General features: G+C 41.8%; 1 protein-coding gene across 3 annotated transcripts in view; it reads right to left on the reverse strand.

The window, feature by feature from the left end:
- Nucleotides 1-24,896, reverse strand: part of REC114 (REC114 meiotic recombination protein) — a 150,886-nt gene that overhangs the window by 57,321 nt on the left and 68,669 nt on the right. For all 3 annotated transcript variants that reach the window (XM_054716714.1, XM_054716713.1, XM_054716712.1), the window contains exon 2: nucleotides 7,164-7,253. In XM_054716714.1, coding sequence (XP_054572689.1) covers nucleotides 7,164-7,253 — 90 coding nt within the window. The remainder of the gene's footprint in view (nucleotides 1-7,163; nucleotides 7,254-24,896) is intronic.

Here is a 24,896-nt window from a genome sequence, read left to right on the forward strand (position 1 = left end):
TCCCCTGGCAGCCTGATTGATGCCTAACTGCCCTTCCCTGCAGGCCTGGTCACCCCTAACTGCTCTCCCCTGCAGGCCTGGTCCCCCCCAACTGCTCTCCCCTGCAGGCCTGGGTCCGCCCTAAATTGCCCTTCCCTGCAGGCCTGGTCACCCCCAACTTCCCTCCTCTGCCGACCTGGTCACCCTTAACTGTTCTCCCCTGCAGGCTTGATCGCCCCCCAATTGCCTGCAGGTAATTGTTCTTGATCGCCCCCCAATTGCCTGCAGGTAATTCCCTTACATGTTCTCCCCTGCAGGCCTGGGTCCGCCTTAAATTGCCCTTCCCTTGCAGGCCTGGTCCCTCCCATCTGCCCTCCCCTGCTGGCCATCTTGTGTCCACATGGGGGCAGCCATCTTTGACCACATGGGGGCAGCCATCTTGTGTGTTGGAGTGATGGTCAATTTGCATATTATTCTTTTATTAGATAGGATTCTTGACAAGGCAAAGTTGGCTGACCCTTCGGAAGCCTATGCTCTCACGAGTTCTGTTGTACTTATCATGCTCTATTATAACTAGTTATGTTTTCCTCCCTGATTATAATGAGAAGAAACCCCTAGGCAGGGTGAGGCAGGTTCTAGAACATGTCTTATCAACCCTTGAATCCCCAGCAACTATCACAATGTTTAGCAAATGCTACCGGGTCAGTCCCAGTAACCACTCAGATCAAGACTGTACAGTGGCCATGTAGGAACAACTGTGGCCTTCCTCCCTGACAACACCTCTTACTAGTATTTGAGCCATTTTATGGTTCTTCTTCATCAATTTGTCCAAGCCATTTTGCCTTAGACTTCAAACATCTCTTCTCTCTGCTTCAACCCCTTGACGTTTTGCTTAGTTAGCCTCTAATCATTGTTCATTTCACCCCTAATCTCAATTAGGTCACCCTGTTACACTTTCCCATAGCACTTGACTTTTTTCTTTTATAGTCTCTCTCTCTCTCTCTCTCTCTCTCTCTCTCTCTCTCTCTCTCTCTCTATTTACTTCACATCTGTTTTTTCACTAGGCTATAAGCCCCATGCAGGCAGGGGCTATGTCTGTTTTTCTCACTACTATGTGTGTGTGGTGTTTGATACTAGAAGATGATTCATGTTTTGTTGAGTAAATGAACTAAAGAATAAAAGTCTGTTAAAATTAACAGTATTTCATGCCAGCATCATTTCTTGGGGGCAATGTGGTCCACCAATTTATTGCCTATCGAATGATGTAGAACATCTTTTTTTTTTTAATATTTTTATTGAGGTATTATATGTGTACATATCTTACTATTACCCCCCCACCCCACACCCACACATGCCCTCCCCCCCCAGAGTTTTGCGTCCATTGTTTATGCTTATATGCATGCATACAAGTCCTTCGTTTGATTTCATAACTCCCCCACCTTTCCCAAACTTTCCCCCTGTAATTTGAAAGTCTGTTTGATGCTTTACTGTCTCTGTATCTTATTTTATTTGATATACACTAATTGTGTTTAGGATTCAGAAAGCACTTTTTCATTCTAATGTTTTGGGATTTAGTAAAGAAGTCTCTGTACCTAACCACTTGTCATTCATATATTCCTGGAATTTTAATAACTGCTCTTCCTATCTTTAAAAATCCAGTTCGTTGAATCTTCTTTAAGGCTTATCCATCTGGTGCATTCAGTTTAGCTCACCTACTGGCTCTTTTCTGCAGCCTTTCCTGAATTAGTTAAGTGACCTGCTATATGCTCCCAACAAAATGCTGTGCCTGCCACTACTTAAACCCTCATTGACCATCATGAACTCCTGCTGTGGCTGCCCACTGTGCCAGGGGGTAAAAACAGGCAAAAAAATCTTCCCAAGGGAAGAATACATCAGAATGCCCAGGAGTTTCTCCCCTTTGTGTTTAAGATACTGGCTCCCCATCCAGTAAAATATCACTGCTATAAGAAGCCACCATTAACTGATGAGAATCTGTCATATTCTTTGGAAGTGCTGGTGTGGAAAAATGGTTGGGAAGGAAAAGAGGGCAGAGTACTCTAGGGAATACCAAATTATCATCAGACAAAAGACTAGAAGCCAATACCAAGTAATTATGTCCAGGACAGAGAAATGTGGAAGCTAAGAGGGGTGAGACTTTCAAGTAGAGAATGGTCAGCAGTGTTAGGGGACTCAGGGGATGGAGTGAAACTATAAGGGCTAAAAAGTCTGCACTGAATTCAGCAGTCAGGAGATGTATACACTACAATATCTGTGTGTGTGTCTGTCACTCTACCTCTCTTTTCAGCTCCTACTTTATTGCAAACTCCAAAAGAGGAAGAACTGTGTTTTCATTTTTGTACCGTGCATGTCTGTTGAATAACAAAAGAAGGCCAATGTCTGGCATCCCTACCCATTTTCTCCGATCACACACTGACCTATCTTCTTATGCTGTCCATCTCTGGCACAGTGGCCAGAATGCCACATGATTCCAAGGTGAGGTGCCACACCACATGCTTAAATAAAGAGACAGTCAAGCTTTTGTTTTTTAAGTTTTTGAATTATAAAGTTCAATTCTTCATTTTAGTTACCCATGTTCTTCTTGGCTCTTGTTTTCATAAATAATTAATAAAGATAAACAAAGGAAGCCATTTAAAGAAGGTAGAGTCCTGGCTGGTGTGGTTCAGTTGGTTGAGTGTTGTCCTGTGCACCAGAGGTCGCTGGTTCAGTTCTGGTCAGGGCACATACCCAGGTTGTGGGTTCAATCCCTGGTGCATGAGGAAACCAATCAATGTTTCTCTCTCACATAGATGTTTTGCTTTCTCTCATCCTCTCTCTCTAAAAAATCAGCAAAAAACCATATATTTTTTAAAGGGAGAAAAATAATGGATGCAGAGATTACATGTAGACAACCTGATGTCCAAGGATGGTGGTAAAAACTACCTGTGCCCTCACCCTCATTCAGCCCAATTTTCCTTGCTGTAGATTGTCATTGAGCTAGTTTCTTTAATGCTTCAGACACCTCTCAGCTCTGACTTCACTCACCAGTTTGAGCAGGCCAGGAAGGCATCATGTGGATCACTGGCACTTTGCTAGGTAATTAATTAGCTTTAAAACCATGCCAGATATGATCCTAAGTGCTTTGAAGAAAACACAGCAATTTACTTTTATGGATATAATCAAGTGCTCATACTTGCTACAAATATCCTGATTCAGAGGAAACAGCATAGGAGACTATGGTTACAAAAATAACTTGATGACTAATCACTTGACAATCCATATGGTCCCCAAGCCCAGATACCAAAAGGCTTCTTGATAAATGTGAGGTGTTTAGGTGCCAGGTGATTTATTTAAAAACTAGAGGCCCAGTGCACGAATTCGTGCACGGGTGGGGTCCCTCAGCCTGGCCGGTGATTGGGGCCATCTTGGCCAGTACAAGGAGAGGGACTGTGGGAGGTTGGCTGGCCACAGGAGGTTGGCTGGCCATGGGAAGTTGGCTGTGGGAGCACACTGACCACCAGGGGGTAGCTCCTGCACTGAGCATCTGCCCCCTGGTGGTCAGTGCACATCATAGCTACTGGCTGGTTGTCTGGTCATAACAGTTGCTTAGGCTTTTATAAATATAGATTAGATCCTGGCTTAAGCTTCAGGGTTCTGCTTCTGACTCACTTTCCCTGGAGCTGAGGGTTTGTGAGGTTCAAATTACACTGAAAACAGGAAAAAAAATCCTCAATAAAAGATCTGCTACAAAATATGAAGATAAGGTGCAGAGAGAAGAAAGCGAGCAAAAAATTGGGGTATTTTAAAATTAAATTTTCAATAATCCCAACCAATTGTTATTTATTAAGCTAATAAAAGGGAGCAATATTGTAGACAATAAAAAATTAGTTTATAGCTGGGTTTGAGGATTAGATTTTTATTAATTTTATTTTATTGTTTAAAGTATTACACATAGTACTACATATATCTCCTTTTTTTCCCCATTGACCTTCCCCCAGCCTCCCCTACCCCCTGTTGCATGCCCTCATCCCACCCCCTCAGTGTCTTGTGTCCATTGGTTGTGCTTATATGCATGCATACAAGTCCTTCAGTTGATCTCTTTCCCCCACTTCCCAACACTCCCCAACCTTCCCACTGTAATTTTACAGTCTGTTTGATGCTTTACTACCTCTGTATCTATCTTTTTGTTCATCAGGTTATAATGTTCTTTATTTTCCATAAATGAGTGAGATCATGTGGTATTTTTCTTTCATTGCCTGGCTTATTTCACTTAGCAAATGGTAAGAATTCCTTCTTTTTTATAGCAGCGTAGTATTCGATTGTGTAGATGTACCATAGTTTTCTAATCCACTCATCTGCTAATGGGCATTTAGGCTGTTTCTAAATCTTTTTATTTATTTTATTTTTTTAATTTAATAAATCTTTATTGTTCAGATTATTACAATTGTTCCTCTTTTTCCCCCCATAGCTCCCCTCCACCTGGTTCCCACCCAACCCTTTGCCCTTACGCCCCCACACTGTCCTCATCCATAGGTGTACGAATTTTGTCCAGTCTCTTCCTGCACACCCAACACCCCTTTCCCTCCAAGAATTGTCAGTCCACTCCCTTTCTATGCCCCTGATTCTATTATATTCACCAGTTTATTCTGCTCATCAGGTTTTTTATTCACTTGATTTTTAGATTCATTTGTTGTTCATAATTTTTATCTTTACCTTTTTCTTCTTCCTCCTCTTCTTAAAGAATACCTTTCAGCATTTCATATAATAGTGGTTTGGTGGTGATGAACTCCTTTAGCTTTTTCCCATCTGTGAAGCTCTTTATCTGACCTTCAATTCTGAATGATAGCTTTGCTGGGTAGAGTAATCTTGGTTGTAGGTTCTTGCTATTCATCACTTTGAATATTTCTTGCCATTCCCTTCTGGCCTGCATAGTTTCTGTTGAGAAATCCAATGACAGCTGTATTGGTGCTCCAGTGTAGGTAACTAACTTTTTCTCACCTTGCTTTTAATATTCTCTCTTTATCTTTTTCTCTTGGCATTTTAATTATGATGTGTCTTGGTGTGGTCCTCTTTGGATTTCTTTTGTTTGGGGTTCTCTGCACTACCTGGACTTGTAAGTCTATTTCTTTCACCAGGTGGGGGAAGTTTTCAGTCATTATTTCTTCAAATAGGCTTTCAGTATCTTGCTCTCTCTCTTCTTCTGGCACCCCCATTATTCTGATGTTGGTATGCTTGAAGTTGTCCCGGAGGCTCCTTACACTATCTTCAACTTTTTGGATTCTTTTTCTTTTTTCTTTTCCAGTTGGGTGCTTTTTGCTTCTTCATATTTCAAATCTTTGACTTGATTCTTGCGATCCTCTAGTCTGCTGTTAGGTCTCTGTATATTATTCTTTTTTATAAAAAAAAATATATCTTATTGATTTTTTACAGAGAGGAAAGAAGGGGGATAGAGAGTTAGAAACATCGATGAGAGAGAAACATCGATCAGCTGCCTCCTGCACACCCCCTACTGGGGATGTGCCCGCAACCAAGGTACATGCCCTTGACCAGAATCGAACCTGGGACCCTTCAGTCCGCAGGCCAACGCTCTATCCACTCAGCCAAACTGGTCAGGGCTGTATATTATTCTTTATTTCAGTCAGTGTATGCTTAATTTCTAATTGGTCCTTTTTCATATCCTCGAGGGTCTCGCTAAATTTATCAGCCTTTTCTAGAAAATTCTTGAAAAACCTTATAACCGTGGTTTTGAACTCTATATCCAGCCATTTGCTTTCCTCCATTTCTTTAATTTGTGATCTGTTTCTTTGTCTCTGCATTTTGGCTGCTTCCCTAAGTTGGTAGAGTGGCTTTGTGTGCTAGGTGTCCTATATGGCCCAGTGGCTCAGCCTCCCCAGTTACCTGAGGTGGACACTCTTGGTGCACCCCTTTGTGGGATGTGTGCACAGTCTTGTTGTAGATAAGCCTTGATTGTTGTTGGTATCACTGGGAGGAATTGACCTCCAAGCCAATTGGCTGTGAGGATCAGCTGTGTCTACGCTGGGAGAACTTCTGTGCTGGAGATACCCTTATGGGAGAAGACTTGCAAAAGCCTCTGTACTCAGCTTGGAAGGGGCGGAGTCTCAGGGCAGAGCAGACAGCATTGGTTTCCCGTCAGCCCTTCCCTAATAGGCCCCTGTGTCTCAGTGTCCCATGGTAATCACTGCAAGCACCTCTGAGAGAAAGCTGCTCTCGAGTTCCACCTGCTCCCAGACAGTCCAGTTTCTTCCCGAATGAGTCTGGGTCCCCAGAGTCTCGCCCGGAACTGGAGTTCAGAGCAGTCAGGAGCTTTTGTCTCCCTCCCACTTGAGAAAGCCAGGCACGCACTCAGTTGCCAGTCCTCTCCACGCGCATCTCACTACCTCTGCCTCCTGCACCTCCTCTGAGTCTCAGTGTGCTTTTCTCTTTCCTTCTAGTTGTAGAATTTCCACTCAGCCAGCCTTCCTGTGTTTCTGGATGATGTCCGTTTTGTCTTTTAGTTGTAGTTTTGAAATTGTTGTGCGAGGCAGCAGTTTAGGTGTTTTATCTATGCCACCATCTTGGTTTCTCCTACACTTCCTTTCTTTTGGTTCGAAGTTGATAATTGTCTTCTTTCTGTATCCATTTTGTTTCTAATGAAATACCAATTCAAGCATAAACTTTCAAGAAAGATGATTCTTTTTTCCTCCTTTATATATTTCTTCATTCCAAAAATTTCCCACAATATGTGTGCATATTTATAATAAAGAACAATGCATGTTTATAAAATTAGTTTTATAGAGGTCTATACCAAGCAATAATAGCATGCTTAATGTTTTCTTTTAGCTTTTTCTTTGAATCTATCTCTCTTTATGCTCGTTAGCCTATTTGGAAAACTCTCCACATATTTCTGTATAAATCTAGCCTGTTTTCAACCCAATCTCTCCAGTTAAGATTCCTTTATAATACTGGTTCATCTCAATCATTTAATCCACTTTGCGTCCCAACAAAATTTAGGGCAGGCAATATTCAGTATGTTCTTTATTTCCCAGTGTTATAGAACATTCAATAAATGCTTATTTGTTGAACCTGATAGATTTCAGTGAGAATGAAGAAGCTTGAGTATACAGAAATTAATGTAAAACTATTCAGATAAAAATATTTGCATATTAAACTATATGCATAAGACCTACCAGAAGTGTTTGTCCTTGGGAAATGAAGAAATGACCTGATATAACTATGGTGAGAACAAGATACCCAGATTCTTCATTGGAGTCAAAAACCTTAATAAAGAGAGAAAAGTATGTATAAGACAATATATTTTTGTAATACTAACAAACATAATACTGATAAACAAACTATCTTCTCACATTAATCTTCCTACCCTGAATGTTTCCTTTCCTCCCATTTAATCTGTAATTATTCTAGAGTTTCCATTTATCCTCATATACGGGCTTAATATCCAGGCTTCTTAAAAATGTGACTTTTTGAAACAAACAAGCAAACAAAATACTAGATTGAGAATCAAATGTAAGGTCTGCAAAAATCACTTTTCAGTTACATTTTAATAAGTCATTAGTTATCTTTGAGCCTCAATTTCCTTTCTGTAAAATGAGGACAATATCTTACAGGGGTGCTGAGAGATTTCAGAGTCTCAGTTTTTTTCAGATACACAATTCATATTTCATAATTTTCACAAAAGCAGATGCTTTCCTTCAGATGTGCTTTAATTTGTCAGTGTCACCCTTAAAATATGGTGACCCAAACTGACCATAATACTTTTGGTGTGGTCTAATTATCTCCCATTACTTGCAGTAACATTGCCTATCAGAGGGGGTAATCTCATTCAAGAGATAGGCCCTAACTGGTTTGGCTCAGTGGATAGAGCATCGGCCTGCAGACTCAAGGGTCCAAGGTTCAATTCCAGTCAAGAGCATGTACCTTGGTTACAGGCACATAGTAGGGAGTGTGCAGGAGGCAGCTGATCGATGTTTCTCTTTCATTGATGTCTCTAACTCTCTATCCCTCTCCCTTCCTCTCTGTAAAAAAATCAAATATATATATATATATATATATATATATATATATATATATACACATACATACACACATACATACACTAGAGGCTCAGTGCACGAATTTCGTGCACCAGGGTGTGTGTCCCTCAGCCCAGCCTGCACCCTCTCCAATCTGGGACCCCTCAAGGGATGTCTGACTGCCCATTTAGGCCCGATCCCAGTAGATCCTGGCTCCTCCCATCTGCCCTTCCCTGCTGGGCATCTTGTGGTGGCCATCTTGTGTTCACATGGGGGCAGCCATCTTTGACCACATGGGGGCAGCCATCTTGTGTGTTGGAGTGATGGTCAATTTGCATATTACTCTTTTATTAGATAGGATATTTTAAAAAGAGTGATCTTAGATCAATCAAACTTTCAGAAATTGCATCACCTATGTTGGTATATCGTACTTTCACTTTCTTCATCTGAACCTAAATGTAAGACCTTGCATTTATCCCTATTATATTTTACCTGGTTAAATTTGGTCTACAGTTGTGGTGGAGTTGAGGCAATTAAATCCAAATGTCAAGGATGACACAAATGTCTAGGATCTATAATAATAAAAGTGTAAATGCTAATTAGACCAGACAGCCGAATGACCTTCCGGATGTCCTTCTGGACAACTTTCCAGATGAAACTGGGGCTGCAAGGGCCAAGGCAAGCCACCGCGACTGCAAGGGCCGAGCCCCGTGCATGAATTTCATGCATCAGGCCTCTAGTAGATACTTAAGAGAGGGATTTGGGTCTTAAGGGACTACTCTGAATAAGTAGCTTTAATATCATTAATACTAGTAAACATCCTTGTAAAAGTACTAAGAAATTATTGACTCACATTAATGCTCAAAGTTCAAAATAATGAACACACATCTAATGCAACTTAAATATAATTTTATAAGATTACTGAATTTTATTGACAATGTTCTATCTTATAGTTTCATATGTGGGGTTTGGAGCTTTAATGCCATATTTAAACTCAAGAGCATCCACCAATTTTTTTCTAATTCACTTTAAATTCCAAACTTAAAAATCAAATAACATTCTAGATGTCAAGTTGGAGTATGCTAAGCCCTGCACTATTTCCTACTGTTGTTTTTCTGCCTCTTTCCTAGTATCAGAAACTCAGTTATTTGTATGACAGTCTTCTCACCATAGTTTAAATAGATTATCTTACATGGTTCATGACCACTTAAAACCACTAGCTAGGTACTAGATAGAACATGATCAACAAATTCTTTGGGAGGCAATATGTTAACATGGCAATTTAACTTTTTTTAAAATATATTTTATTGATTTTTTACAGAGAGGAAGGGAGAGGGATAGAGAGCCAGAAACATCGATGAGAGAGAAACATCGATCAGCTAGCTGCCTCCTGCACACCTCCTACCGGGGATGTGCCGGCAACCAAGGTACATGCCCTTGACCGGAATCGAACCTGGGACCTTTCAGTCCGCAGGCAGACGCTCTATCCAATGAGCCAAACCGGTTAGGGCTAACTTTTTTTTTTTTTTAGAATTATAACATGGATCCCAAAAAGTGTCCAACACCTAAACGTGCAGCTCAATGAGTAATCACCTCCCAGGTGAAGAAACAACAATACCAGCCTTCCAGAAAGTATTCCAATCACTACCTACTCCCTAGGAGGACAACCTCCCATCCTGACTTCTAACACTATAGTTTAGTTTTATTTATATGAATGAAATTATACAGAAAGAATTATTTTATGTATGGATTCATCAATGTTGCTGAATGTGTCTGAGTTCATTGATTTTCATTATTATAAAATAGCATTTTATGACTATCTCACAGTTGATATTTTGTCATTATTTTGTTGATGAATATTGTTTTCCAGTTTAGGTCTAACACTAATAATATTGTTATGAACTTTTTAAAAATTTTATTTTCATATTACAGATGTCCCCTTCCATGCACATTCCCCTCCCTCCCCCTTTGTACCTTCACCTAGCCCTGCCCCTCCTTCCTTCTGGTCATCCCCGCACTGTTGTCAATATCTATGGGTTATGTATATATGTTCTCTGGCTAATCTCTTCACCTTCTTTCATTCCAGTCCGTATATATGTCTTATATATGTTTCTTGTATGAAAATGCCAGTCTTCCTTAATTATTTTATATATTTTTTCAATTCATGTGTAATGACTTACAGAAGAGTCCCAGGAGAATTCTCCCCCACCCTCCAAACCCTTACATTTAATTGCCCACTCAACATCTCCCCATACAGGTCTAACAGTCACCTCAAAATTAACAGCACCTATCTTGAAGTCTGAACCTTCCTATTGATTCATTTGCTCATCCATTCAATATTTACAAAGTGGCATCTGTTGCTTGTCACAGGAGTAGAAGTCCAAACACTTCTTCCCACTGCATCTTGATACTGGAGTCATTAAGGAAAACAACAGCAAGCACTGGATGGAAGAGCACTTGCTCACATGGAGAAGAAGCAGCAAGGTAAGTATGAGAAATGATGTAGGTTTCCCGATAGGCAGGAGACCCTCCTCAGCAGCCATGCAGAGCAGTTGGTCTGTATTCACCCCTCTCGTGCTATAGCAGAAGAACCCTCCTCTGTGCCCCATGTATCAGGGGACAGATACAGCAATGGCATTAACCCGGTGCTATATGATGGTTATGCAGAAAAAAGAAGCATAGGCTATTAGGACTCTATCTCTTGGTAAAAAAGTGTTCCAGGCCTAAGGCTCATTCTTACATGGCTGAGAAGGGATCAAAATACTGCATGCACAGCGGTCTTTCCACACAAAACACCTACCACACATGCCAGGCAGTTATAGGCATTTGACTCCCAGAGTTTCCCATCTCAGAATACAGTAATTCTATCCTCCATTTTCTTAGGTCAAAACTATGGAATCATTCTTGGATCTTCTCCTTTTCTCATATCCATATGCAATACATCAGCAAATCATTCCTATCAACCTTCAAAATATTCAGACTCTAACCACATTTCACAGATCTGGTATGAGTTATCATCATCTCTAGTTATATTATTACTAGAGCCCCCCCCTGCTGGCCTGGTTGCCCCACAGAGCACAAAATTCATGCGGGGGGGGGGGCGTCTCCTCAGCCCAGCCTGCACCCTCTCCAATCCGGGACCCCTCGAGGGATGTCTACAACGGCAGTCAGACATCCCTTCTAACAATTCTGGACAGCTGGCTCCTAATTGCTCACCTGCCTCCCTGGTCACTCCTAACTGCCCCCGCCTGCTGACCTGATCACCCCTAACTGCCCCCCCTGCCAGCCTGGTCACCCGCAACTGCCCCCCCCCAGGCCTAGTCATCCCTCACTGCCCCCGTGCCAGCCTAATTGCCCCCAACTGCCCCCCTGCTGGCCTGGCTGCCCCCAACTGCAACCCCCTGCTAGCCTGGTCGCCCCCAACTGCCCCGCCCCCAACTGGCCTGGTCACCTCTTACTGCCCACCCTGCTGGCCTGGTCACCCTCAACTGCCCCCCCCTGCCAGCCTAGTCACCCCCAACAGCACCCCTGCTGGCATGGTTGCCCCCAAATACCCACCCCCCACCAGCCTGGTTGTTCCTCACACCCCCCCACTGGCCTGGTCACCCCACACAGCCTGCTTGTTCAGTCATTTGGTTGTCCCTCACTAATGCCCCTGCCGGCCTGGTCGCCCCACGCAGCCTGCTTGTTCAGTCGTTTGGTCATCCCTCGGGTCAGCCCTGGGTGGCTGGGGGACTGAGGGGACTAAGGGACTCCAGAGGAAAGCACGCAGAGCAGCCCAACCTACCTGGGGATGGGCCCGGCCATGCTGCACACTTGCCACCCTGGCAGGGCTGAGGGGACTAGGTGCCGCTATCTTTGAGGGCATGGCAGTCAAAATTAGCATATTTCTTCATTGGCTGTGGGTGCCACCATATTTGAGGGTGGGAAAGTCAATTAGCATATTACCTCCTTATTGGCTGCAGGCACCACCATCTTTGCAATGGTGTGAGGGTCAATTAGCATATTCTGTCTTTATTAGATAGGACTAGAGGCCTGGTGTACAAAATTTGTGCACGGGTAGGGTCCCTAGGCCTGGCCGGCTATCAGGGCCAATCGGGGCCTTTCGGCTGCCAGCCAGGGCCTTCCTTCCTAAGCTGCCACTGCTGGCTGGGGCCTCCCTACCCAGCTGCTGGCCGGGGCCTTCCTTCGTTCCGCACCATCCCTGATAGTCAGCACACGTCATAGCAAGCGATCAATCTTCCAATCTCCTAGTTGAATTCCCAAGGGGACACTTTGCATATTAGCCTTTTAGATAGATACATAGATAGATAGATAGATAGATAGATAGATAGATAGATAGATAGATAGATGATAGATAGTAACCTACTAACTGGATTTCCTATTTCTGTTCTTGCTTCCCCTTTCCAATACATTTTATTTTTAATTCAGTAGCCAGGAGTAATCTTTTTAAAACCTAAGTCAGATCATGCCATTTCCAGCACACAGCCCTGCAGTTGCTTTGCATCTCTTTCAGAGACTCATGCAAGGTGCTCCACAAACTAGCCCTCCATTGCGTCTCTGCTCTAGCCACACTGCCCTCCTTGCTGCTTCTTGAACACACTATGCCCATTCATAATGACAAACCTTGGGGCTTTAGAAATTTCTGTTCTTTCTGAAATTCTCTTCTAGATCCACATGACTAGATCCATCTATTTCGGGTCTTTCCTTAAATGTCACTTTTTCAGGTAACACTTTTCCCGACCATCCTACTGAAAACTGCCACCAACTTCCCCAGTTACCCAAACCAGATCACTCCTATTATTTTCTCCAGCTTTGTTTTTCTTCTTCAATGTTTTTCTCCATGTTACTACTTTTGTTACATTATACTTACTTATCTGTTTGCCTTCTTTAAAAGATATTGATAAATAGGATTATAAACAATACTCAATTAATCCAAAAGAAGGCAGAATAAGAATTAAAAGTGAACAAAGAACATGTGGGACAAATACAAAACAAAAAGCAATATTATAGATTCACATCCAACCCCAACCAATAATCACCTAAAAGGTAAATGGCTTAAAGTGCATTTCTTGTAGGCAACATATACAGGGTGCCACAAAAGCAGGTTTACAGTTATCATATGGAAAAGATTACAATAATTCATAAATAATAATAAACTCTATAAAAACAAATGAGGGGATTAAAAATGGTAGTGGAGTAAGTGGATGCTGCACAGACATACTCCCAGAAACAAACTAGAATTACACCTAAAATACAGAAAACTTTCCTGAATAATCAACAGAAGACTTGCTAGAGAGAACTCTGATTCCTGAGGACCAAAAGTGGAGACTGCATAAAGACTGGTAGGAAGGGCAGAGGTGCGAATGGGCTGGCCAGGCACACACAGACAAAATCTGAAGTTCCAGGGATATATCTCAGATGTGAGGAGTTGCCACTGAGAACTCTGGGGGGTCTAATCTCCCAACTGGGCCCCCCAACAGAGAGCACCAGAACTGAGAAGGGTACCCACATAACATCTGGCAGTGAAAAGGAGCAGAGTTTTTCTCTCCCAGGGAGAGACAGCTGGAAATGCAGGCACCCTTATAAAGGGCCAACCCACAAAATTCCCTGTGGAGCCACCCACCCTGTGCTCTGGTAGAAGGAAGGCAGAGTAGACTGGAACTGTGTGAGCAGAAGGTAGGATTAGGGTTAGGGTTGTGGCTAGTGCTCAGAAGGCAGACACCCATATTTCCTGTGATGAGTCATTCCCTCACGCTGCAGAGATCATCTTTCTTACCCAGACATTTTCTATACAGGCGGCCATATCTGGAGGAAAGGCAGTAGATCACCCTATTGGAAAATATCTTTCCCAACAGTGCAGAGTGGCTGAAGACCATTAAGAGACTGAGAATAATAATTAGCCTCTCGGCAGAAGCAATTGCCCCACCCTGTTGAAAAACTCTAGCCATCCCTGCGGACAACTGCCTCAGGGCAATTCAAGACAAAATCTTATCAGTCAGGAGAGAGAGGTGGTCTCTGGAGGCTTTGAATCTTTGCCTGATCTAATTAGTCAGAAAGAGCATTTGACACTGTCCTAAACTAGAGATTGAGATGTGTAGCAGATCTACCTAATACATAGTCTCAAAACCACACAGATAGCCAAATGAGGAGACAAAGAAATAACCCCGAAATGAAAGAACTAGAGAAATCTACAGAAGAGATAAATGAAATGGAGATAAGAAATTTATCTGATATATTGTTCAGAATAATGGTGGTAAAGATGCTCAACAGTATGAGACAAGATATAGTAACTATGAAAACAGAAATAAAGAATGACATAGCACAAATAAAGAACACTTTAGAAAAAATACACAGGAATATGAAGATCAAATCAGTGAATTAGAAGACAGGATTAAAAAAAATCACTCAATCAGAGAAAAACAAAACAATTGAAAAACAGAAGGACATATGAAGGGAGCTGTGGGACAATGTGAAAATGTAACAATATTCGAATAGCAGGTGTGCCAGAAGAGGCAGAAAGGGTGAAAGAGATAGAGAACATGTTTGAAGAAATAATAGCCAAAAACATTCCTAACATGATAAAGGAAAAAGTCACACAAGTTCAGGAGGCACAGAGAATCCAAAGCAAGAAGAACCCAAACAGGCCCAACCACAAACACGTCATAATTAAAATGCCAAAAATTAAACACGAAGAGAGAATCTTAAAGGCAGTAAGACGAAAGCAAACTGTTCCTTACAAATGAACTCCAATAAGGCTGACACCTGATTTCTCATCAGAAAGTCTAGAGGCCATAAGGGAATGGCATGATGTACTCAAGTAATGGAAAGCAAGGATCTGAAACCAAGATTAATATATCTAGCAAGATTATCATTCAAAATAAACGGTCAAATAAAGAGCTTCCCAGATTTAAAAAAAAGGGGGGGTGGGAGGAGAGAAACCAAGATGGTGGCATAGGTAAACACCGGAAATTGCTGCCTCACACAACCACTTCAAAACTACAACTAAAAGACAAAACGGACATCATCCAGAACCACAGGAAGGCTGGCTGAATGGAAATTCTACAACTAGAAGGAAAGAGAAAAGCACACTGAGACTCAGAGGAGGTGCGGAAGTAAAGGCAGAGGTATGGAGGCACGTGTGTGGAGAGGGCTGGCAACTGAGGACGTTGCTGGCTTTTTCAATTGGGAGGGAGACACAAGCTCCCGACTGCTCTGAACTCCAGTTCCAGGCAAGACTCTGGAAACCCAGACTCATACTGTGAGAAACCGGACTGTCTGGCATCGGGTGGAACTCGAGGGTGGCTTTCTCTCAGAGATGCTTGCAGCGATTACCGTGGGACACTGAGACCTGGGCCTCTTAGGGCAGGGCTGAGGATCAGCCATAGCTGTTTGCTCTGCCCTATCAATTCCCTGAGACCCCGCCCCACCCAAGCTGTGCGCAGAGGCTTTTGCATATGAATGGCCTGGCTCTTTGCAATCTAAAATTACCTAACAAACTGCAGCTGGGTCAGAGAGACCCAGAACATCCAAAAGAAGGCCCAAGGCCCCACAGCAGCTTGCATTGCTTCACAGCTGGGCCTCATCTGGGCACCTCCAAAACCCAAAGAAGAGGAATCTGCAGATCTCTCTGTAGCTCCTGCTGGGTGGCCTCAGCCAGAGGCCAAATTAGCACCTCCTTAGAGATCCAAGAGCCAGTGTACCCAGTGGTCAGTGTGAGACCATCCAGATTACAACTCCTCAGATCCATAAGGGACACACTCAAGGGGCAGACTCAGTGAGCACCAAAGCCCCACTGAAGCAAGTCTTGCCCCATATGGGTTACACTAGCACAGAAGTTCTCCTGTCATAGACACAGTTGAATCTCACAGCCAATTGGCCTGGAGGTCAAGTCCTCCCAGTGATACCAACAACAATCAAGGCTTATCTACAACAAGACTGTGCACACATTCCACAAAGGGGTGCACCAAGAGTGTCCATCTCAGGTAACTGGGGAGGCTGAGCCACTGAGCCCTACAGGACACCTAGCACACAAAGCCACTCTATCAACACAGGGAAGCAGCCAAAATGCAGAGACAAAGAAACAGATCACAAATTAAAGAAATGGAGGAAAGCAAATGGCTGGATATAGAGTTCAAAACCACGGTTATAAGGTTTTTCAAGAATTTTCTAGAAAAGGCTGATAAATTTAGCGAGACCCTCGAGGATATGAAAAAGGACCAATTAGAAATTAAGCATACACTGACTGAAATAAAGAATAATATAAAGAGATCTAACAGCAGACTAGAGGATCGCGAGAATCAAGTCAAAGATTTGAAATACAAAGAAGCAAAAAACACCCAACCGGAAAAGAAAAAAGAAAAAAGAATCCAAAAATATAAAGATAGTGTAAGGAGCATCTGGGACAACTTCAAGCATACCAACATCCAAATTATGGGGGTGCCAGAAGAAGAGAGGGAGCAAGATATTGAAAATCTATTTGAAGAAATAATGACCGAAAACTTCCCCCACTTGGTGAAAGAAATAGACTTATAAGTCCAGGAAATGCAGAGAACCCCGAACAAAAGGAATCCAAAGAGGACCACATCAAGACACATCATAATTAAAATGCCAAGAGCAAAAGACAAAGAGAGAATATTAAAAGCAGCAAGAGAAAAACAATTAGTTACCTACAAGGGAGTACCCATACGATTGTCAGCTGATTTCTCAACAGAAACTATGCAGCCCAAAGGGAGTGGCAAGAAATATTCAAAGTGATGGATAGCAAGAATCTACAACCAAGATTATTCTACCCAGCAAAGCTATCATTCAGAATTAAAGGTCAGATAAAGAGCTTCACAGATAAGAAGAAGCTAAAGGAGTTCATCACTGCCAAACCAGTATTATATGAAATGCTGAAAAGTATTCTTTAAGAAGAGGAGGAAGAAGAAAAAGGTAAAGATAAAAACTATGAACATATCTATCAACAAGTGAATCAAAAAATACATATCTATCAACAAGTGAATCAAAAAATCAAGTGAATTAAAAATCTGATGAACAGAATAAACTGGTGAATATAATAGAATCAGGGGCATAGAAAGGGAGTGGATTGACAATTCTTGGGGGGAAAGGCGTGTGGGGGGTGGGGGAAGAGACTGGACAAAAATTGTACACCTATGGATGAGGACAGTGGTGAAGGGGTAAGGACAGAGGGTGGGGTGGGATGAGGGTGGAGGGGAACAATTGTTCCTCCTTTTCCCCCCTATAGGGGGGGAAAGAGGAACAATTGTAATAATCTGAACAATAAAGATTTATTTTTTAAAAAGGGCGGGTGGCTAAAGGAGTACATCACCACCAAGCCAGCATTACAAGAAATGCTAAAGGGACTGCTGTAATGCAAAGAAGCAATAGAGAGAGAAAGCTAGCACACAGAATTAAAATGGCAATAAATAAGTACCTATCAAAAATAACCTTATATTTAAATGGATTAAGTGTTCCAATCAAAAGGCACAGTGTAGCTTAATGGATACAAGAACATGACCCAACTATATGCCGTCTACAAGAGACCCACCTGAGAACAAAAGACACACAGATGATGAGAGTAGAGAGATCGACTGGAGTAGCAATGCTCATATTCAACAAAATAGACTTCACAACAAAGTCCATCACAAGAGACAACAAAGGTCATTATATAATAATGCAGGGATCGATCCAACAAGAGGATATAACCCTGGTAAACATATATTTACCCAATGTAGGAGCACCTAAATATATTTTAAAAACACTTCTAGAGTTCTTTAAAGGAGAGACAGACAATACTACAGTAATAGTAAAGGACTTTAACACCTCACTGACTTCACTGGATGGATCTTCCACACAAAAAAATTAACAAGGAAACAGTGACTCTAAAGAACACATTGGATCCTATGGATTTAATTGACAGTTATAGAACATTTAACCACAAAACTCCAGAATATACAGTCTTCTCAAGTTCACAAGAATCATTCACAAAGATTGGCTACATGTTAGGACACAAAACAAGTCTCTAGAAGTTCAAGAAGATTGAAATTATATCAAGCACCTTCACAGATCACAGAGGAATGAAATTAGAAATCAACTACAGTAAAAACTCCCCAAGACATTCAAACATAGAGACTAAATAGGTTGTTATTAAACAATGAATGGGTAACCAACTAAATCAAGAAAGAAATAAAAAACTTCCTGGAAACAAATGAAAATGAAAACATAACAACCCAAAATCATACGCACACAGTAATAGGAGTCCTGAGAGGGAAGTTAAGAAAAATCAACAATAAACTATTTAATCCTATAACTTAAAGAACTGGAAAAGCACAACAACAACAAAAAAGCCAAGAGTATGTAGAAGGAAGGAAATAATAAAGATTAGGGCAGAAATAAATAACATAGAGATTAAAAAAATACAAAAAATCAATGAAACCAAGAGCTGGTTCTTTGAAAGGATAAACAAGATTGATGAACCGTTAGCCAGACTCATCAAGAAACAAAGAGAGAGGACCCAAATAAATAAAATCAGAAACAAAAGTGGAGAAATAACACTGACACCACAGAAATACAAAAAAATGTAAGAAAATACTCAGAACAATTATATGCCAGCAAGGTGGACAATGTAGATGAAGTGGACAAGTTCCTAGAAAAATACTCTATCCTAAAATTGAATCAGGAAGAATCTGAAAACATGAATAGGCCAATAACAACTGATGAAATAGGAGGAGTAACCACGAAACTCCCAGCAAACAGAAGGCCAGGTCCAGACAGTTTCACAGGCGAGTTTTACCAAACATTCAAAGAAGAAATAATACTATACTCTGCTAATTATTTCAAAAAATCCAAGAGGAAGGAACACTTCCAAAATCTTTTAATGAGGCCAGCATTATCCTAATTCCAAATCCAGATAAAACACTAAAAGAAAGAAATATAGCCCAATATTCCTGATGAACATAGATGCTAAAATCCTCAACAAAATATTAGCAAATCGCATCCAGTAATATATTAAAAAGATCATAAACCATGACAAAGTGGAATTTATTCCAGGGATGCAGGACTGGTACAATATTCGCAAATCAATAAATGTGATACATCACATAAACAAATTGAAAGACAAACATCACATGATCATATCAATAGACACAGAAAAGGAATTCCACAAAATCCAACACCATTTTTTGATAAAAACTCTCGGCAAAGTGGGAATAGTGGGACCATATATTGACATGATAAAGGCCATATATGACAAACCTAAAGCAAACATCATACTCAATGGGCAATACCTAAAACCATTTCCCCTAAGAACAGGAACAAAACAGGGATGTCTACTATCACCACTCTTATTAAACACTAGAGGCCTTGTGCATAAAATTCGTGCATGGGGCGGGGGGTATCCCTCAGCCCAGCCTGCACCCTCTCCAATCTGGGACATCCCTCTCACAATCCGGGACTGCTGGCTCCTAACCATTCAGATGCCTGCCTGCCTGATTGCCCCCTAACAAATCTTCCTGCCAGCGTGACAGTCCCCTAACCGGTCCCCTGCCGGCCTGATTGACATCTAACTGCTCCCCTGCCGGCATGATCATCCCCAACTGCCCTCCCCTATTGGCCCAATGACCTCCAACTGCCCTCCTCTGCTGGCCCGATAGCCCCCAACTGCCTTCCCCTGTGGAGCTGAGGGGACTGGGGGACTCGGGCTGGATGAAGCGCATGGTGCCTGCTGTCCTCCGTTGGGGCTGAGGGGTTTGGGGGACTCCGGCTAGATGAGGTGGGCCTGAAGAGACTGGGGGACTAAGGCTGGATGAGGCAGGGCTGATGGAACTGAGGGACTCTGGCTGGATGAGGTGCGCAGTGCCTGCCACCCCATGACGGGGCTGAGGGGACTGGGGAACTCCCGCTGGATGAGGCGGGGCTGAATGGACTGGGCGCTGCCATCTTGTGAGGGTGTGGCAGTCAATTAGCATATTCCCTCTTTATTAGATAGGATAGTACTGGATGTCCTAGCCACAGTGATCAGACAAGAAGAAAACATAAAAGGCATCCAAATTGGAAAGGAGGAAGTAAAATTCTCATTATTCGTAGATGAAATGATACTGTACATAGAAAATCCTAAAGACTCCACCAAAAAACTACTAGATTTAATAAATGAATTTGGAAATGTAGCAGGATACAAAATCAACATCCAAAAATTGATTGTTTTTTTATACATCAATATAATGAACTCTCAGAAAGAGAAACAATCCCATTTACAATGGCAACAAAAAAATTAATATACTTAGGAATACAGTTAACCAAGGGGACAAAAGACCTGTACCTGGAAAACTACAGGACTTTGAAAAAAGAGATGTAAGAACATATAAACAAGTGGAAGAATATACCGTGTTCATGGACTGGTAGAATCAACATCATTAAAATGTCCATACTACCCAAGGCCATCCACAGATTCAAGGCAATTCCTATTAAAATACCAATGGCGTATTGCGTGGATCTAGAACAACTACTCCAAAAATTTATATGAGCCCTAACCAATTTGGCTCAGTGGATAGAGCATCAGCCTGCAGACTCAAGGGTCCCAGGTTCAATTCAGGACAAGGGCATGTACTTTGGTTGTGGGCACATACCCAGTAGGGGGTGTGCAGGAGGCAGCTGATCGATGTTTCTCTCTCATCAATGTTTCTAACTCTCTATCCCTCTCCCTTCCTCTCTGTAAAAGAACCAAAAATTTATATGGAACCAAAAAGGATCCTGAATAGCTGCAGCAATCCTGAGAAAGAAGAACAAAGTTGGAGGAATCACAATACCAGATTGCAAGTTATACTACAAAGTCATTGTAATCCAAACAGCCTGGTACTGGCACAAGAGCAGGCATATAGATCAATGGAACAGAAGAGAGATCCCTGAAATCGATCTAAGCCATTATGCTCAAATAATAATTGACAAAGGAGGCAAGAGCATACAATGGAGTCAAGACAGTCTCTTCAATAAACCATGTTGGGAATATTGGAAAGGTCCATGCAAAAAAAAAAAATGAAACTAGATCACCAACTTATACCATACATACGAATAAACTCAAAATGGATAAAAGACTTAAATGTAAGCCAGGAAACCATAAAAATCCTAGAAGAAACCATAGGCAGAAAAATCTCAGACATCTCTCCTTGCAATATGTTTACAGATACATCTCCTAGGGCCATGGTCAGCAAACTGCAGCTCGTGAGCCACATGCGGCTCTTTGGCCCCTTGAGTGTGGCTCTTCCACAAAATACCATGGCCTGGGCGAGTCTATTTTGAAGCAGTGGCGTTAGAAGAAGTTTAAGTTTAAAAAATTTGGCTCTCAAAAGAAATTTCACTCGTCGTACTGTTGATACTTGGCTCTGTTGACTAATGAGTTTGCCAACCACTGTCCTAGGGCACAGAAAACTAAGGAGAAAATAAACAAATGGGACTACATCAAAATAAAAAGTTTCTGCACAGCAAAAGAAACCATAGACAAAAGGAGAAGAGAGCCCACTGTATGGGAGAACATATTTGACAATGATACATCTGATAAATGGTTAATATCCAAAATATACAAGAAACTCATACAATATAACACAAGGAAGACAATCAATTTAATTAAAAAATGGGCAAAGGACCTAAATAGACACTTCCCCAAAGTGGACAGATGGCCAAGAGACATATGAAAACATGATCAAAGTCACTGATCATCAGAGAGATGCAAATCAAAACCACAATGAGGTATCACCTCACTCCTGTCAGAATGGCTACCATCAACAAATCAACAAATGACAAGTGCTAACGAGGATGTGGAGAAAAGGGAACCCTAGTGCACTGCTGGTGGGAATGCAGACTGGTGCAGCCATTAAGGAAAATAGTATGGTGTTTCCTCAGAAATTAAATATGGATCTGCTATTTGACTCAGTGATCCCACTTCTGGGAATATATACTAAGAAATCTGAAACACCAACCAGAAAGAATGTGTGCACCCCTATGCTCATAGCAGCACAATTTACAACAGCTAAGATCTGGAAACAGCCCAAGTGCCCATCAGCAGATGAGTGGATAAAAAGCTGTGGTACATTTATACCATGGAATACTATGCAGCAGTAAAAAAGAAGAATCTCTTACCTTTGGAGACAGTATGGAGGGAACTGGATAGCATTATGCTAAGTGAAATAAGTCAGTCAGAGAAAGACAAGTATCACATAATCTCACTCATATGTGGAATCTAAGTAACAAAATAAACTGATGAAAGGAGTGGATCCAGAGACATGGAAGCATGGAACAGAATGTGGAATCTTGGAGGTAAGGTGTGGGATGGGTGGGTGGATGGGAAGTAATCAACCAAGAACCTTGTATGCATATATGCATGGCTCATGGCCACAGACAAATGGGGCAGTGAGAGCCTGGGTTGGGGGCAAACGGGATGTATGTAATACTTTCAACAATAAAGAGTTATTAAAAAAAAAGGAATAAACTGTTTCCCATACTCACAGCCATAAACCGACTTTTGCCATACCCTGTAGTGGATTATCTTTTTATCCTAGTGCCAGATAAAGATAAAAAGATAAGATGCACCTATATGCTGCCTATAGAAAATGTACTTTAAATATAAAAACATGAAATATAAAAGCAGGCTAAAAACAAAAAGGCGAGGAAAATATATACCATGCTAACACTGGTCAAAAGAAAGCTGTAGTAGCTATATTAATATTAGACTAGAGGCCCAGTGCATGAAATTCGTGCATGGGGAGGGCGGTCCCTCAGCCCGACCTGCACCCTCTCCAATCCAGGAGCCATCAGGGGATGTCCTACTGATGGCTTAGGCCCACTCCCCATGGTTCTTTGCTCTCTGCAGTGCCTGGCTGCTTCGCTGCCACTGTGGCGACGAAGCCCCCATTTCCCGCTGTCCGTTCTCTGTCTGCTGGGCCTGGGGGCTTCGCCGCCGCAGCGGCAATGAAACCCCCACGCCCCACTGTCCGCTCTCAGTGGCAGGGCTGAAAGGACTGGGGGACTCCAGCTGGGCTGAGAGCACTGGGCATCGCCATCTTATGGCTATGGGCACCACCATCTTTGTGACAGCATGAGGGTCAATTTGTATATTCCCTCTTTATTAGATGGGATAAGAATATAAAAAATGTATAAAGTAGGTAATTTCATAATAATAAAGGGGTTAATTAATTAAAAGTCAGAATTATTCTGAACATTTATATCCCAAAATATAGAGCTTAAAAATACATGAAGCAATAATTAATAGAACTATAAAGAGAAATAGACAAATCCACAATTAGATCCAGATATTTTATTTTTTTAATTTAGTAAATCTTTATTGTTCAGATTATTACAATTGTTCCTCTTTCCTCCCCGTCCCCCCACATAGCTCCTCTCCACTCGGTTCCCACTCCACCCTCTGCCCTTACCTCCCCCCCACTAACCTCATCCATAGGTGTACGATTTTTGTCCAGTCTCTTCCCACACACCCAACACACCTTTCCCCCTGAGAATTTTCAGTCCACTCCCTTTCTATGACCCTGATTCTATTATATTCACCAGTTTTTTCTGTTCATCAGATTTTTAATTCACTTGAGTTTTAGATTCACTTGTTGATAGATATGTATTTGTTGTTCATAATTTTTATTTTTACCTTTTTCTTCTTCTTCCTCTTCTTAAAGAATACCTTTCAGCATTTCATATAATACTGGTTTGGTGTTGATGAACTCCTTTAGCTTTTTCTTATCTAAAGAGTGAAGCTCTTTATCTGACCTTTAATTCTGAATGATAGCTTTGCTGGGTAGAGTAATCTTGGCTGTAGGTTCTTGCTATTCATCACTTTGAATATTTCTTGCCACTCCCGTCTGTCCTGCATAGTTTCTGTTGAGAAATCAGCTGACAATCGTATGGGTGCTCCCTTGTAGGTAATTAACTGTTTTTCTCTTCTTGTTTTTAATATTCTCTCTTTGTCTTTTGCTCTTGGCATTTTAATTATGATGTGTCTTGGTGTGGTCCTCTTTGGATTCCTTTTGTTTGGGGTTCTGTGTGCTTCCTGGACTTGTAAATCTATTTCTTTCACCAGGTGGGGGAAGTTTTTGGTCATTATTTCTTCAAATAGGTTTTCAGTATCTTGCTCTCTCTCTTCTTCTGGCACCCCCATTATTCTGATGTTGGTACGCTTGAAGTTGTCCCAGAGGCTTCTTACACTATCTTCAAATTTTTGGATTCTTTTTTCTTTTCCAGTTGAGTGTTTTTTGCTTCTTTGTATTTCAAATCTTTGACTTGATTCTTGCGTTCCTCTAGTCTGCTCTTGGGTCTCTGTATAATATTCTTTATTTCAGTCAGTGTATGCTTAATTTCTAGTTGGTCCTTTTTCATATCCTCGAGGGTCTCGCTAAATTTATCAGCCTTTTCTAGGAAATTCTTGAAAAACCTTATAATCATAGTTTTGAACTCTATATCCAGTCATTTGTTTTCCTCCATTTCTTTCGTTTGTCATCTGTTTCTTTGTCTCCGCATTTTTGCTGCTTCCCTGAGTTGTTAGGGTAGCTTTGTGTGCTAGGTGTCCTAAATGGCCCAGTGGCTCAGCCTCCCTAGTTACCTGAGGTGGACACTCTTGGTGCACCCCTTTGTGGACTACAACCCCTTGTTGTAGATAAGTCTTGATTGTTGGTATCACTGGGAGGAATTGACTTCCAGATCAATTGGCTGTGAGGGTCAGCTGTGTCTATGCCGGGAGAACTTCTGTGCTGGAGACAGCCTTATGAGACAAGACTTGCAAAATTGCAAAAGCCTCTGTGCTCAGCTTGGATGGGGCGGAGTCTCAGGGCTGAGCAGACAGTCTTGGCTTCCCGTCATCCCTGCCTATGAGGCCCCTGGGTCTCAGTGTCCCTT

Source organism: Eptesicus fuscus, chromosome 5 (genome assembly GCF_027574615.1).
Source record: "Eptesicus fuscus isolate TK198812 chromosome 5, DD_ASM_mEF_20220401, whole genome shotgun sequence".
Lineage (NCBI taxonomy): Eukaryota > Metazoa > Chordata > Mammalia > Chiroptera > Vespertilionidae > Eptesicus > Eptesicus fuscus.